The sequence below is a fragment of the Leptinotarsa decemlineata genome, unplaced genomic scaffold (genome assembly GCF_025532065.1).
Source record: "Leptinotarsa decemlineata unplaced genomic scaffold, Ldec_3_MD MMD2_tig00026354_RagTag_RagTag, whole genome shotgun sequence".
Lineage (NCBI taxonomy): Eukaryota > Metazoa > Arthropoda > Insecta > Coleoptera > Chrysomelidae > Leptinotarsa > Leptinotarsa decemlineata.
The window spans coordinates 636,949-655,493 of NW_027412702.1; the positions used below are offsets into that span (position 1 = coordinate 636,949).

Sequence of the window (18,545 nt, forward strand, 5' to 3'; positions counted from 1 at the left end):
TAACCGAATTTCAAAAACCAAACATGAAATGATATCAGAATTCAACGTAACATCTGAATATTTAATGATATACAGGGCGTTCTGTTTTAAAAAATGGAATTTTGGTCTGTAGCACCTACACCAAACACCCTGTATATTTAAAAATTATATCAAAGTATAGCTCTCATGAACTCCTAAAACTTTTGTATGAAATATTTTTGTGTATCTCCTTCAACAAACCAGATATTGTCTGTCACATAAAATGTGGGACACCCGGTATATGTATATAGGTCAAGTTTATTCGACTGGCTTATATTTGGTTATAGTTGGTTATTTTTGAGTGGGTATTTCAGACTGGAATACCCACTTACTTCTACTACAACTACTTTCGATGTAACCGAAAGTGCTGTCATCTTGAGTTGCCCCCATCGACTTAAGTATATTGTTAAATTTTCAGATTTTTCCTAATGATAGTTTTTCCACAATCGATCGATACAGTTCCTGAAGATTCACTCTGGTATAATCTTTTTTCTAAATAGATTCCCCGGTTATAAAAACTTAACGATACATTTTTGTGGTATGGGTATTCACATCACTTCAGCGCTGAAATTCCTTTTCGTTCCGAATGAACAATGATGCACTTAGGAACACAAAAATAGTAGCACTCATTTCCTGGAAGTTATTGCTGCTATTCCCAATTTTTCATGCTCCTTTATTTATTTCTCAACGTCTTCTAGTTTATGGTTTGCGATTTGGTCCAAACAGAGAGCTGGGAAATGATAGCAGTATTTCATTTTTATTGGCATGAATTACTTCAATGCAAATGTGAAATATTTTATTTGAAAGAATATTTTCAGAACGGGATTCTGTAAGGCTCCAGAGGTTCTGACAGAAAGAAATCGTGAAGGCGTTATTGAAAAAATGTGTGAGAAGTTTGACACTAATGAATTCATTGAATTGGATTTGTGGAAGGACTGTTTGGAATTTTTTGGAATTTTTTTGTGGAGCTACTCGAGTACAGCAGGATTTGAGTTATTACAGCTAATACCGTATATATAGAGCGATTCTTTAGGGCGATACAGTAATTAATATTCACCTATTTATATTCGATTTCAATCTCACTTTCTTCTTCAGTTATACCGAATGTTTGCAGATCCTTTTCCGCAGAGGTATTAAGCCACAGTTGTATTCTCGAGTTTTTATGACAGCAACGGATAATGACAATAGTGAGATGCCGAAATTAATATAGTTATATAAAAGGGGCTCATCATGGCCTGTCAAGATGGGCATAGAGGTTCCTAACATACGTTGCAGGGCCTGACGCGAGGCGATGCTGTCAGTATGTCCAGCACATGTGGTATCAGCCTATATCCAGCGGCGACCTTACCCATTGCGAGGCTCCGGTCGGCAGGTCTTCGTGAGGCCCTTTGCCTCTCGTGAAAACTATGTGATGCGAAAGTAGATTTGAACCAGACCGTCTGGTTGTTTGGTTTAAGTATTTGTCATGTCTAACAAAATGACGAGAAATGCTATAGATATACAAATAAATGAAATTTGAGTTTTGAAATATTTTATTTTGGAAGATTTCCAAATCAATAAATACAGAAATCAAAATTGATGTTTGCGGCTTTTCCTAAGACTGAAATCTTTAATTACAGCACAATAATCTAACGAATGAGCTACGTCATTTTCGATTGAAAGAATAGCAAGCCGTTCTTGTGTCATTGAATTCCTCAAATATGTTTTGATAATTTTAAGCTTCGAAAAACTCCTTTCAGCAGACGCAACTATTACAGGTGTGGTGGCAATAATTCTCAGGACTACTTCGATAGTCGGGTAAACTTCGGTTAATCTTTTTTCTATTATGTATTTCAGCACCGAGATAATGTCGTCGTTTCCTTCATATACGTGAATAAACATACTTAGTTCTTCGTACAATTCATGTCCATCAATATCACGTGATTTCCCTACTGTCATAGATATTTGCAAGTCGTTGCATTTCTCCAAGAGTCCACTATCACTAATTTCCTTTAATCTTTTTATATTATATATCAAACCATTTTTCAAGATAGTGATCATGAATCGTCTCATCCTGCATTTGTTTCAGGTGAAGTCTCAGCACTGGATCAAATCGTGATATTAACTTTAGTAAATCTATAAAGTTGCCGCTTGTCTCGCTCGAATCTGAATCAGATGTTAACTTTTCTCTACGACACCTGAAGGCCAAATTGTGAGATGCTGAAAAATTTACAATTGCGAGTAATTGTTCTAAAATATCTCTCCAACATTGCCTTTCTTGTTCAATTTTTGACTGATGCAAGGAGTCAATAGTGAAACAGCTTTTTAAACCATTCTCAAAATTAATCCATTTCAACATACAATCCTTGTGCTGTCCAGTAGATTCGTGAGACTTTAGGTTATCACCCAAGTGTTTCCAATCACATACTCCTTCACTTGATCCAATCTTTGTATTTTCTATTCCGAATATTCTACACGGAAAGCAGTAAACGGCATCCTTTGTTTGTGAATAAATCATCCAGCGCCTGTCAAGCTTTTCACCGTTAACTAATATCTTATTATAATGATATTCGCTGAATCGCCGTCCATTATCATTTACGGGAAATAAATCAACTTTAACCCGGATTGGACCTTTTAATATAATCTCAGTTCGGTCTACATCAGTAATTGTTATGGGCCACAAACCGGGGTCATTTTGATGATTCAGATCTTCCATTCCAGCAGTCATGACTGTAGACATAAACTCAGGCTCAGATTCGGGTTCTTGACTGGATAGCGTTGACGGCGGCACCGCTGACCTAAGAGACAATGATGTAGTTAATTCATCATCGTCCTCGCTGTTTTTACTTGATGACGGCGGCGGCACCCATGATGATGTGGAAGGAATGCTTTCAGCTGGATGAGGATTAGAGTCAGAGTCACTTTCAGTTAATACATTTTTTGTAGAGGTTTCTGTTTCTTGATCATCACTTTTTATATATTTATATAAGGATCCACGTAGATTTTCTTATACCTGCTTTCTTTTCATAGCTCGTTTCCTTTTTGAACTACCTGACTCATATTTTCTACCGGCATCACGATCACGCGAACTCATTTCGTAAAACACTCGTTTCTAACTATAAATGTATTTCTGTAATGTAATACGCAATGTATACGCAACATCGCACATATCACATTATGTCGAATGATTCAGACTACTGCATCTATGAACTTCATTTAATTTGTTTCAGAAAAGTGATGCCGATGAGGAACTTTAAAAAAATTGAATCTGGTTAGTAGGCCATGGTCGAATGTAACTTATAGTACTGAATTTTTCGTCTGATACTGCGGCTGACATCATCAGTTGTATGTGCGTTGACTGCAAGGACGAACGTTATATTTCGAAGTCTCAACAAGGACTGACTGGCGACCTCAGTGATCACTCGTATCTATAATTTCAAAGGGTGGTGGGGATGATGCTGATGGGGATGATGGTGAGGTAGCCATGCGAATGCTCGTTTATGATTGATCCACGTTATTGACAGGTAAGATGCTGGTGGGATGTCGATGGGTGTTGTACACTGTTCTATTTCTGACCTTCTGGAGTACCGGATACCATGTTCCAATGACCCGTATACCTTCTCTTTGTCTATTATGATTGTTGATATGCTTGTAGATCTCAATGGCCTTCCTATGGAGTCGTGCGTGGTAATACGTTCAAATGAACACGACAGCAGTTCCTTCGTATTGTATCACGTGGTCTGTTTCAGTTTGATACTTCAAGTTCCATTTAACCATGGCCTAACAGCCATGATTTTGTTCTCTTCAATCGTGACCGACCGTGGAAGCCTGTGTTCTCTGAAACTTAATCACAGGTATTTATGTAGAATAATGATTCCTCGATGTTTGTTTGAAAGTGGTTGACAATGTTTCATGGTGAATTTTACTAGTTCGTACTTCCATTGTCTAATATGATTCGAATGTGATCCAGTTTAATGAACCCACAATTTGATTGGTCTCCTTTCGGAAATTTTTACAATTTACGGATGATCATCGAAATGAATTTTCATCAAATCTTTAGCAGGTCTGGAGGATATAATAAAGTAAAAAAACTGATATAAAAGGGTAATTGTTGGAATCATCAATTACTACCAAAGTAGTCGTGTCACCGCTGTCCGAAGTTTGAATAATATCGTAAGCATGCTCGTATTACCGTCTATTTTTTATTCTAGGTTGAATTTTCAAATGCCTTGGAGTGCCCGACATCATCGTCAACTATCGTAACCTAAAACTTGTTAATAATAATCATCAGTAACTGAATAGACAATTAGTGCTGATATTTTATCATATACTGGAAGATTTCCACATTTTTCTATATCAAGATGGAGTAGTACTAAGACAAAAACTTTCTATCCTATGAATGATGTAAATTTGATACACAAAAAAAAGAAAGAAAAAAGCGACAATGGTATACCACCCCTGACCTATTTTGTGTCAATCTCCTATAAAAATTATATGCACTTTGAAAATTATATCTTTTACCAAATTGAACTCATTTTGAGGAATGTAATCCTGTAGTTCATTACCTACAACCTCATTTGCTGAACAGAAAAAAAACAAAAAGTTTCTGCATTCGTATGCAGTACATAAGTATATAAGAATATAGTTTGAATTCTATTTAGACATGGAAATATTCAGCTTTTTTCATAAGTCTACTCAAAAATCATTACTCTGCTCTTGCTCCGTTGACATTACCATCTGGGGCTTGTGCAGACCAACGTGGCGGGGAAACTGCATATCGGTCTACTCTTGCCCCAGCTTCGTTTCTTGTTGAATCCATTTTGGTTTTACACTTACTTATTAATTTATTTGAATGATTATTGAAATTTGGCGAAGAATTTTGATAGTGACTTCATTTGGATTTTTTTTTGTTCATTAACTTTATTTTGATTTTTTGTGATTTATTAATGTTTTTATTCTAGGATTGCCACGGTCCGCAATTATGTTAGAAAAACCAACAGGGGTGATTATTCGAGAGAATCGCTAGAAGAAGCTATTGGGGAGGTTAAAGGCGGACGTATCAATGCTTATAAACCTAGCAAGCAATATGGGAACATTAAACACAATAATGGACCATATAATCAAAATCCATTGGCAGAAGCATCGCGATTCCAATCCAGTTCAGAAAGAAAGTACTTCAGCTTGTTGGTGAGCTTGTTCAGTCAAACAAGATTAAGACTCCTTTCGAAGGAGGAATCCGGTGTTGGTTTCTTGGGTTCGCCAAAACAAATAATTCGTCGATAAAAAAGTCACAAAGCGTGGAGGTAGCCCCAAAATAAATAGTAATCCATTCATAATTTACGAATATTTCACATAGTTAGAAAATATAATCAAGGAGTTCAGAAAACGAACCTAGTAGAATCTAGAACCTGGACGAAATAATTTTCAATTGGAAAAATATCTGGGACCAGTGGCAGTAAAAGTACATACTCAGTTTATTTTGTTTTGGAGTTTTCTTCTTTATACTTACTGCACAATACGCAGACGTTTCAATCAACTAAACCCTTGCTGAACATTTCACCAAAAGAAAACAACTCTGAAACCAAGCAGCTGAATGCGGCGAAAAGCAGTTGAATATAGATTTGTTGTGAATTACGCTCTTGCTCCGCAGAGGTTTAAATAAGGTTTGAGTATGCTTCTAACTGCCATGTACGCTCTTGCCCCGTTTTGACAGGGAAGTGCGGATTATTGACATGAAGTGAAATTTTCTGTTATTATGTGAATACAAAAGTGAAAACGGAGACAATGATAACAAATTTTCCGAAAAAATACTTACATAGTGCTTTGCTCATCAGCGATATACCGTTTTCTTGTTACACATTGGAACTTTATAGGTTTGAAGTCTAACTTTATAAAAACCAATCTGCACTCACCCCACTTCACCTTAACTATTTGAATGAAGTGCGAACTTGCTATGTTATGGTTGATAGAATTTACTCATAACATACAGTTTTTCATAATCTTTGAATAATGTTTCATTCTAGAACATATAATACCAATCATATTTACAGATGACCACCATTCTTTGAAGTTCTTGTTATCGCAAAACACAAATTTATATAATGTTGATTATTACTCATGAGTTTACAGTTCTCTGTGAACTTTATGAACCTAAGTAGATTACAAGATTGAAAAAAAAAGTAAGGTAAATTTGTAAGTCCGGTTTCTTTGTCACCTTTCTACGTGAATATACGAGAAGGTTGTATAACTGTCAAATAAAATTGCTCTTCAACGATGAAAGACCTTCAAGATTTGCTCTTAATATAGGTTTTTCTACCAGCTATACTTGCGATTCATAATACCTACAACTTTAATACTATTAAATGAATAGTTTGTTGTAGATTACACTTTTTTGATATGATTTTGTGTGACTGGGGTTTTATTTAAGCGGTGTGCAACTTTTCGTAGTCAAAGTTGAATTTTAAAAGATGGGATAAAATATAAAGAGAAAACAATATTTCAGCTTTCTCCATAAGCACTGAAACAATGTGAAAACTCTTCAAAAAAATTGAAAAATATTGTTTCTACTAAATGACAAAAAATATTTGGAATATCTTCTATCCCCTACTGAGAAATCAATTTTTATTTTGAGTTGGAATTGATATAAATTTTTTGGTTTCGGTGCTGTAGTTGATATTTTTCATTTGGATTTGAAACATTGAAAAATATGAGTGTTCACATGATATATAACACTTGCCTGTATTATGGAAGTCTTGCCAACGGCCGGTGCCCCCAATAAAATAACTTTAATCCTATCGACCGAATCTGGGCTGATTTCAATTGGCGACCGCTGTTCTCCTTGGCTGCTCTCCTGTCCCGAAGTTCCTGAAGTGGCATGCTGGCGTCTTTCCAGGAAATCCAGGTCCAACTCTGGAACAAGTGAATGGGTTATAATACAAATCGACCTATATCGGCGAGAAATTCACTAATGGTTTTCATCATCCAGGCGTTCAAAAAATTAACGGAACGCCAAGCCGTCGCGACTAGTCAATTAATTTCCTTGCTTGTAATTGAATGTTTTATTGGAATCATCGCTTGAATATCTATAGATATATTTGTGATTTCGATTGTAGATTATAATCATTTGAAACTTGAAAAAACAATCCAGGAGAACGACATTATTTAAATGTTGAAAATAACTCTTATTGATTACTTTTGACATTTAAGGCACTAAGTGAAATCAAGGGAACACTTTCCGTGAAAGTATCTATAAAATAGAGACTGTTCACAATCTTTCTTCAATGTTTCGAACTATCAAGAATATTGAGTATCCAATCAAGCGGATAGCTCTTTGTCGGTACATATACATGGTATTCACGACAAAACTCATTGCGCCAATCACCGTGTCTGTATTCAGAAGCTTATACATTCTGGAAACTTTGTAGCAGTTAGCTGTGGTGTGTTTGTATCCACAGTGAAGATATCTATTTTAGGGTTTTGTATATGAGTATAGGTAGATATACACACGTATACTGTTAGCATTTATGGTTATTTTTGTGATGGTGAACATTTATATTTATTGCAATATGGTTATTGAAAGTCTATTTGTAATATTTCAAACAAAATGGAATTGAAAGGTATTTTGTATTCATTTAATAAATAAACTCTCTCATACGTCACACACAATGGTAATTTGAAAATTTCAGTGGGAATAATTCACATAACATCAGTTCAACATTCATTTTAATGTATTTCATCAGTTCGGACTCCCATTGTCTAATATAATATAAATTGATTTGAAACTCCTGAAAAAACATTAAATGAGATTAACCGAAAATAACAATTTTATTTGAACGAAAAAAACTGAAATTACAAAGAAATACCATAAAACCAAACAACAATCAAAAAATAAAAGTTTAAATATTAATAAAAGCTGAAAATTAAAAATGATCATCAACAAAAAATGAAAAACAAAAATAAAAATTAAAAGATTTCAAACCAAGTTATGTCACGACGTTACGATTGTTAGTATCCACAATCGTCTTCGGGTGATAACTGGACTTATTCCTCCGAGATCCGACTATTTATAGGCCATTCGAGTGTTTTCACCTATCCCCTCTTCTCTCTCTCTGCTTCATTAGTTTTTAGCGGTAGATGACCGTTTGGCGGGAGTTGGTCGTTTTTCGTTTGATAAAAGGTTTCCATATGTTACGTATCTCTACGCTAGCTTAACTAAATGCGTTGTTGGACAACATTACGCGGCTTCTTTGAATTTTCTCCTAAACCAGTGTTCCTCTTTGTGGATGATTTCAGCTTGAGCCCACTTTTTTTGTTCAAATAAAATTGTTATTTTCGGTTAATCTTTTTTAATATTTTTTCAGGAATTTCAAATCAGTTTATATTATATTAGACAATTATATTAAACATTCATTTTAATGATAATGATTGAACAAAATTTGAGCTCTCTTCAAGCTTCTTCTGGTACGAACTGAAAATGCTGTTTGCAAACACTTATTTGTCATAGTCTTGCTGAAAAGGTGGTTTTTTTAATGTCCATATTCCCCACATTACAGTAAGCGAAGCTCTCAACGCTTCAATTTTGTATGCACCGTATCAACAAACGCCTTTAAGTTCGCTTAAATGTAAGCGGTCAAATTCGGTGGCTTTATATATAAAGTCAAGCCTATATAGACATCAGAACCTCACTTATCATTCTTTAGTTTTGGAATTAATGGACTTGTGAAATGTTTTGTGTGTGTACATATATTATAGCTACCATAAGCCCATTGTTACTTTTATAGGATTAAATAATGATACTAATAATAAATTGAAAAGTTTATATTTTTAGGAGTGACTAATTTTTGCCAAAGAAAGTTTCTGGTTTTCTACTACTCTATCTTGGTTCAAAAAAATATGGGAATCTTTCAAAGAAAGGAAGTAATCGATCAATTTTGAAAGAAGTAACTCTATACATAGATGTGTAGATCATGCAAAGAAGTAACTTTTGGACACAAACTGGAAGAAAAAGCCCTCCTGTGGATGATATCTGATTCAATTCCACAATGAATGTTTGGAATAGAAACTGAGTCGAGGAAAGTGTTCATATAGAAGTATTTGTTTCGAAAGATTTTTTTCGTGTAATTCAGAATTTATATAGAAGTAGCTGTTTCAGGAAGGCTTTTTCTTCCAGTTTGTGTCTGAAAGTTACTTCTCTGCATGATCTATACATCTATGTATAGAGTTATTCCTTTTGAAAATGATTGCTTCCTTCCTTTCTTAGGAAGATTTCCACAATTTTTTTGTATCAAGATGGAGTAGTAGAAAGCCAAACATTTTCTTTTCCAAATATGTACATACACGAAAGCAATATCATCATTTGTAAGCCATGTCTCATATAATCAATGAATATTACGTTAGCTTAAGGCTAAAGTGAGGGGGTCTATTCGACCCTTGCGGGTTGCGGTGGAGGTCAGATGGTAAGAGAACGACTCTGCCGAACTATAAAAACCTGATTTGGTCCCCAGTGGGGCAGGCACAGAGTATATGCTCTGCTGTTTCATCGTTAATGAGGTAGTCGGATAGTCATGGTGCAAGGTGCAAGGTGATACCCGTGACAAACTTCCCATATGAGAGTTTTTGCACGTCAGCTACAACTGACGATGCCTTAGATTCAACCGTGCAGGGCTTTTTCGCCTCTGGTTTTGGTGAATCATTACTTGAGCGCAAACGTTTGCTAATGCTCTTGGGGTTTGTTCCTCCACCTGAGACATATTCTGTCGCTCAAGAATTTGGTGCAAGGCGGTTTCATAAGGAGAGCTCTTGAGGAGATGACTCAGTCGTTTCTTGGTCGCACCACCAAACATTTTTTTTTTAGTTTCAGTTATTGTATCAGGAGTTGTAGAGTTGAGAAGCTCTCGCTCCTGATCTAAATTTACAGGGAGGTCAGTTGGAGTTGTAAGATCAACATCCATATATTACGTGTTTGCTGGTTAGATTTTTAAAATACAGTCAACACTATATATCCATGGCACACTAAACACTGAGCGTTTGTCCGACGAGAGAGGACGAGCCTGCCTTCTGCTGAAGTATGTGTGAGAGAAAGGGAAGCCAGACAGACTGGTGCTGTAAAGCGGTTTCTCCTCCCATAAGAAGTTATCACTTCAAAAAATAACAATAAATTCTATGCTGAGTTCTATACAACAGAAAGTAACGAAAGAATAGCAATCAATGGTGAAAAGTGTTCGATGGTTTGACAATGGTTACAAAAAAGTATCAAAGAAATTTGTTAGCCAGTATATACACTTTCGTACCCCAAGTATGATGGCTTCAAGAGATATAAAAACTCATATCCATATTTGTCATCTGTTGCAGAACTGGGTATAACCTACCTTTTAATGAATAATAATCTCCACTGGTGATGTCTTCAAACATAAAATCAAGGATAAAAAATTCAGCCTCGTATGGTTTTCAAACAAAATGAGTTGCTCACAAAGCCCGCAATTATAATAAACCTTTCCGGACTTGACTGTATTCGTGTTATAAATGTTGATGCTCTAACAATATTTCTCCAGTTTTATCTTCGCCGCAATAAAAACTGCCAACCCTCTGCGGACTGTTAAATCATTTCATTTAAAGCACATTTCCACAATTATTTGAACGTGGAAATTCATAGAAATTATTAAATCATTTTTATTTTTAACTGGTGAATTTTATTTGTTTCCACAGCGAATTATACAATTCAGTAAATTCAATTCTCGCCAAATTTAACGGCTACATAAAATAAATTATATTCAATCAACAGACAAGTTATTTTATGGGTATATGAAAAATAATTGAAGTTGTATTTTCACTGCGTACTGAAGAAAATGTTTATTGGTGAGAAAACTATGAATCAAAATAATTTGAATAGTGGAATATGGAACCTCTGGCGAAAACACATTTTCCTCAACAGAACAAAATGGCTGTCTTTCGATGCGCGTTTCGCCAAGCAAGTTGGCATCATCGGTAGATGTCTAAGACTACTCGTTACAAACTATACTAATGTTTTCATATGCATCTACACGAATGACTGTCTTTTTGTTATGTACTACCTGACTGATATTTAACCTTTATTTTATTCAAATAACAAGCTATTGGAATGAAACATTTTTCTACTATGATCTGCTCGAAGGGTCGAAATTTCTGAAAGGGCCAATAGGCATTTTTTTTATCGAAAAAGTGGATAGCCCATTTGATTTGGGCATATTTCAAACCGTTATATACCAAGTATCAGCCCAATATCACATACAGTGCTTTAGTTATATGATGACAAATTCACAACTTCATGATTTTTTGACTAACTGTACACTTCGAAGGAAAGGTGAAGTAGCCATTGAAATGAAAAACACATGAAATATTCATCATCGTACCAGGTACAGATAGATATCCCAAGTTCAACAAAAAAACAAAAGTTGAAAATGTTTTATCCATATCGTTTGATTTTTTGGTATAATAAATAGTCAATCAACGATTGTAAAAATACCCCTATATATGCTTTTTTTTAAACATTGGTCGCGATTTCAAACGGCATATTCTTATGATTAAATCAATAAGCCAGACACTGTTTTTCATAGCATGCTTTGAAATTGATTTGTCTCTTTTTTGTTCGCTTTCCACGAATATTTGGTGAAGTGAATGGGGAATGTTCCTCAATTTGGGTTATTACAGCAAATGCAAATTTGAACAAAATAAAGTTGAGTTTAATTCATGAGTTTTTCAAATTCACTTTGAAAAGTATTCAAATTGATGTTTCAAATGTTGGGATTTATTTCTAATTCACATATTGGCAACAGCGCCTATATCAAGTTGAAATAATTTATACGTACCTAGATATTCTACTTTAAAAAAGGAAATTTATCTTTATAAATCAACAATTAAGGTAAAATATAAATTATAGTTGAATACTACCTCCACAAGCCACATAAACAAAAGTTGTTTTGTTATTTATTTATATATAGGAAGATAGGTTAGGTGCACAAAATGTCATATGTCACAAAATGTCTCGGAACTCGAAACATACGTAAACAGAACAGCACGCTTCTGAAATATGTCATCTTTGTTTGTCTCATACAGGTAACAAACAGATTCATTGTCCTTTATTATCTATAACCGATGTTGCCAAATAGTGAAATAGAAACGAATCCCTTTAAATGTTGAATGCATTATTTCATTCCTCTTTTTTAAGTATTCAAATAATTTTTTTAAGGAAAAGGTTGAAATGATAAGTTTGAAATGCGTTGTTTTAGATCTCTTTTATGAAAACTACTTGATTTTCGTCAGGAGGAACATTCCCCATTATAAAAAGGTGTTTTCAAAATGGTAAATCTCAACTCAGTCGATAGAATTGAGATTGTGCGTTTAGTTGGTGATAAGATTGTGAACCAATTCACCATACAACTGTCTGCAGGATCAATACGTTATTCAATAGAACAGGGGAAGTAAATGAAACCCATGTACCGAGACAAAGAGGGAATATAGAGATATATGGACAAATTTTAGAGTATGTTCAAAAAAACTCGAAAAATATCTTTTGTCAGATTTCACGAGATTTATACGTTAGTATATCTAAAATACGTACTTGTTCGAAAAAACAAATCTTGATGGAAAATTTCAAGGAAGATGGATTGAAAGCCCTTTTATCTGTTGGTCCCCACGATCACCAGACCTGACTCCGTTAGAGTCAAATAAATGTTATGGGTAAGCAAATATTATCACACAAAAATTTACAAAGTGAAAAAACATATTTTTGTTTCAAATTTAGGATTGGCAAAAATTATGCTAATCAAGATTGTTCTTTACGAGAAATTGCTCACGAAATGGGGATTTCTGTAAAATCCACCAGAACTATTTTGAAAAAGAACAAATATAAATGCTACAGGATACGCAAAGTTCATCACCTCAAAGATAGGGATTACGGAAGGAGAGAACGATTTGCGAAGTGGTTAAGATGTAGAAATAGGTTGTAAATATTTGTAAAAAAATAATATGGACGGACGAATAAAAATTCACCAACAATGGTTGGTTTAACAGAAATACCCATTATAGGTGGAATAATTACAAACAGAAACCAATTTCCAAGAAAGGCTCGAAATAAGTGTTTGGTTGTAGTCTGGGCTTTAAGTTTAGATTTGTGTTAAATGGACATACTTTTAGTAAAATCAAGTGTTTAGGCTAATTCGATCCGGAATATTGTCTAGATCATTGTGAAAAAAAAATATTAAATTAGTTCATAAAAAAGTCTAAAAGTTATAAACAATTAAATATCCTAAAAAGCAGTGTTCGGTTTTGTTGTTTATATTTTGAAAATATTTTGAATTAAAAAAAAAGATCCTTGAAGAGGGGGAAATTGACTAAAAAAAAGTTCCGACCCCCGAAATGGTATCAATTGTGGGAACAAATATCCTTGTCCCTCTCTTTCACGATGATCATTTGAATAGTGAAATGTATCTTCATTTTCAATTCAATGAATTCGATGACTACTTAGATGGATTGCCATTGAATATCCGCCATGAAATACAATATTTTCAACAGGACGGCGCTCCTCCCCATAATGCAGCAATAGTCAGAGAACATTTAGGTGCAATATTCCCAAGAAAATGGATTGGAAACAATGGACCAATTAACTGGCCAGCCCGATCCCCAGATCTTACTCCTTTAGATTTTTTTGTCTGGGGATACATAAAGGACAAAGTTTTTTCAACACAAAGTACAGATATCGACCATTTCAAACACACCTATTATGCTAGAAAATTGCCATAGAAATTGTCTGAACCGTCAACTTATGTGCATTCAACAAAGTGGTCGTCAATTCGAGCATTCAATGTAGATTGCCATGTAGCTTTGATTTTCCGTATTGGTTTCATTTTTCCCAGAAGGTCATGATAAAATAAATTGTTTTTCTGTTTGATTGTTGTCACTAATGATGGTGGTTATTTCAAATGAAACGCTATGAAAATATCAGATGTGACATACCCTTGGATTGTGAATTCATCGCTTTATCAATATCTGTACTGAAAAAGAAAGGTTCGTATTAAAAAAAAAGTTGATGGTGGCCATGTTGATACGAAACGTTTTATCGAATATTTATCATTACATCGTCATTTTACACTTCGAATACAATAACATTTTTTTTTATTTTTTTATATTCTCCAAAATAACAATTCCATTCGGAAAAAAAAAACGAAAAACACAATTTTTGGTTTTTTCCGTATAACTCGAGAAGGGCAAGAGTCCCCATACATTTTTTTCGACCATTGTATTGTTCCCGATGACAGTTACCTTTTTTCCCAATTAATCGTCTTCGTATCTGTTACGGTTTAGAATATAGCCATGTTAACACATGATAAAAGAAGCGACCTGTATATATGGCCTGCCTATGGACAAGAAACTGTAGATCCGCTATTTTTGTAGCGGGCAATGGTGGGAACTGTCAGGGATATATCTAATAGTGCTAGTATTCTTTCTAATACACGCAATTCTGAACCCTTATCGATGGTTCTTATAACTTGAACATACAATAACTAATGGTAACACTTTTTGAGAATCTGCTATTGAAACAAGTTACCTTACTCTTATTCGTGCCAAAAATGGCAAATACATTATTCACGTATCAAATCCAAGTTCGTGGAAAATGATCCAACTCTTTTCTCGCTTTCATTCAAAATCTGCCGATTTGCCGAATAGATTAGCCTTGGAAAGAGGCAATGGTTGTTCATTGCCGTACTCTCATGCTGCTTGTGAAAACAGTTAGCGAACTGGAAACAATTCCATCAAAGTTTGTGTTTTCTGGATGCACTTTTTCACTACTTCACTGCATAGATTAGTAGTAGATTAATCTAATCATTTGTTTCTGAAAGATCCTTCAGATATTCAATTATTTTTTATTGGGGACACTTGGAAATAAAGTTTGTAATATGAAAATGAAATATATGTTTGACAATTTGGACTCGAATTACCTCGAATTTAGGGTAATATCCTAAGGAGATAACGACAACAGCTTATGGTGCTTTGAATTAAATGATGAAATCAGAATGTTCGAATCAGATATTTCTAATTGAAATATGTACTTCAAATTTCTGTACGGAAGAGTGGTTCTTCAAAAAATGATCGATATGTAAATCTCATGGAAACTATATAGCTTTTTACTGAAGAGAAATAACTTCAAAAATTATGGAGTGTCAGCGAAATGTCAATTACCTGGCACCTAGAGCATATGAAAAATGATAAATGGAAATTTCTATTTCTATTTTATTTGTAACTAACGTTACAAAAAAAAGTTTAATGTATGAGTTTGAAAATGTCCTTATAGGAAGAAACTGCAGTAACGTTAGTTACAAATAAAAATGGTAAAGAAACATAGGAACTTTTATTTCTCATTTTTCATTATGATTTCTTACCACGTGGTAACGGCTACATCAATCGATTTATAGAACATATAAGTACGTACCTCATGAGACTCAAAAAAAATTTACAGACTCGATGTTCAAGATGGTACGTGATATGTTAAGCAAAATTATAATTTCCAAATGAGTATATAAAAAAAAGAGACCAATCTGTCTTATGATTATGTCATTTTACTGAATTGTAAAATTTACCTACATGTGACCTTATTGAAAAACCCAAATATGCCCCTTCTCGGATGTGTCACCATATCGTATCACGTATAGTTTATACGAAGTCAATTCTAATGACATAAAAACTAAATAGTTACCGAACGTCGGCTGTTTATTTGTGTGGCATGGACGGCGTGGTAAAATTTACGAGGTCTTATCAATATTTTTATGTAGGAGGTTTCATATGGTATTAACTTCTTACCGGTACATAAGTATTTTATTTAGCTGTATGGATTGACTTTGTGTAGACTATACAAGCAGTCTGAATTGCTTCTGTGATATTTCTCTTTATTTGTTCTTTTGTATGTGTTATATTGTTTGTAAATAAACATTATTATTATTATTATCATCATTATTATTGTTAGTTTAGAGCAGGCCTACTTTTCGAAAGACAGTGCGTGTCGTCTCTGTTTATAAAATGATGAATCAGCAGAGCACACACTTTGAGCCTGTCCTGCCGAATAGACCAACTGAGTTTGAACTATTTGATCCCCAAAACTCAAAACTAACTAACTTTTTTCTGATTGGTGTAAGTTACTGAAAATATTCTAATGTAGTAGGAACTGAATTACTTTCATTCATTGTTCAAATCTATTTCAATTTGCAGAGGAAGGAATTAACTTATGAATAATCACATTTTCATCTTTGAAACAAAAAGAAAATGAAAGAAATCAAATGATACCATGAATAAACAACAAACGGAACAAATTCCCCACCTTTTCAATCGATTATTGTCGGAATGCTTCATTTATCAAATGATATGGATCGCGTGTGTTCGTCCAATGTATTTATGAAGCAACTATCAATATTTGCACGACCCTTCATTAATCCCCGTAGACCCATTATGTGCTGACCGTGGAGCGTGGAGTATTTTTCGTAAATATTTTATATACAACAAAAAATGATATGAAGGGACAGGCCTTATGAATCAGGATGTATGCTTTTGATGGTAATTGTGAAAAAAGTACAAAAGTATTTGTCAATGTAATGACGTCATCGAATTTTTTCCATGCAATAAAGTTTTTTTTTGGCATTAGGTAGAGGACATTTTTCTGTGAACAATAACCTATTTTAATCAGGGACTTACATAATAAATTTTGAGCAAAACTAATGATCATATACAACTAATATCATATGATATAATATGTACTATTCAACAATTTTTTTTTTAATTGTTCACCGTTTGTTCATCAACAACAGTCAACTCGATGATATATTGCATTACCTGAACTATGAATAAGAATAATAATGATAATAGCTTTATTACCCAACAATTAAAAACCAGGGATAACTATGTATGTTAAGAAAGTAATATAGATCCTCATAATTACAAAGTTACATTTTGAGAAAATGAATAGCAAAATCATGATATAATAAAATTATAATATAATAATATTATAATTTAATAAGATTATTAGAATAAGAAAAAACTATACCAGAAAATTAAAAACTCTACATGAAATATTGAGATGCAGTGTCAACAATATATTCTAGGGAATCAAAATAGATATCACAAAGTTTAAATTAAATTGAAGTCATTGCAAATGCTGAAGATAGGTGACTTGAGGTTCAAATTGGTTCTGGCCAGTCGGCTGTAAGAAGTTTTTGTACTTCTAGTTATAAAATGAGGCATACAGAAATTTATAAGAGAAAACACCTCCATAGTATCCACATTATTGTGCAGTAATTTATATAAAAAAAATTATTCCAGCAAGTTTTCTGCGTAATTCAAGACTTTCAATAATGAATGTTATCGTAAGAATGGAATACCTCTATCAGGATAGATACCATAAGATTTGAAGTAAATAAACTCTAGTAAACGACATGTATTATAGCAATTTGTCGGTCGGTAGCCAGGCGGTTCGACGTGGGTGCTTTGTTCACTCACTCAAAACTACTGCCGTGTTGGTCGGTGGTTCAAGCCCTAGTCTCAACGATCGATTTTCACTTGATATCGTCCAACCCGTGTTAGAAATCACACATAGAAAGGTAAGACCTCGTTAATCCTTAGCTCGCACAAGATTCGACTTTTGAGGGTTGTCGTTCGTAGGGGTGCGACAGCTGATTAACGGAACAACATATATTTTTCAATAAAATTGTAGAATGGAGACCATTGAACAGAGCCATATTCTAATTTTGACCTTACGTAGGTTACATGAAGAGAAAATAGAGAAGATATATTAGAAAAAGATCTAAACTTGCAAACTATAAATCCATAAACTCTCAATGCTTCACTTACTTTCGATCTAATGTGGTTGGAAAAAGACAAATTTTGATCAAAATATACACCAAGATCTTTAACTGAGTTACTTCTTGACAGTGAAATGGTATCTACTGGATAATTGTACTCGATGACTACTATAAGACACTACTTTACATTTGGATGCATTGAGATATAGTTTGTTAACTTCATACCAAGTCTGTATATTTTCTAACTTTCGTTACATTGTATTACAGTCTTCGATAGTTTCCACAAGTAAATATAAATATGTTGGAAGTCACGTCACGTTAAGTCATTTCTGTCAATAACCCTACCTGAGTTCCATAAGGGTCAAATTTGGAGGCCTTGGTGGTCACTCAATTGATCCACATCTACCAATCTATCTTTCATCAAATGTGGTGAATAAAACTCTCCTTAATACTGATAGTAATGCGGTGGTATCCCATCTTGTTGGAAAAACACAACGAGGATTCAAATATTGTGCATTGTTGCAATCTTGGAATGCTTGAATCAAGACGGAGAGCATTGATGTTTGCAGAAGATGTAAATATCGCTAAGCTATCAAATTACCATAGAAAAAGTAAGGTCTTATCAATCTGTTGTTTATCATGCCTGTCCAAACATTATTTTTTTGTGGATTCTAGGTATGTAACTTTTGGACTCAACAATTGTGACGAATAATTACTAATTGCATCACA

General features: G+C 34.0%; 1 protein-coding gene across 1 annotated transcript in view; it reads right to left on the reverse strand.

Moving 5' to 3' along the window:
• LOC111507642 (ras-like protein family member 10B) overlaps positions 1 to 18,545 on the reverse strand; it is a gene marked incomplete at its 5' end in the record, with an annotated part of 144,680 nt that overhangs the window by 60,534 nt on the left and 65,601 nt on the right. Inside the window, one exon of the mRNA XM_074184027.1 lies at positions 6,734 to 6,906. Coding sequence (XP_074040128.1) covers positions 6,734 to 6,906 — 173 coding nt within the window. The remainder of the gene's footprint in view (positions 1 to 6,733; positions 6,907 to 18,545) is intronic.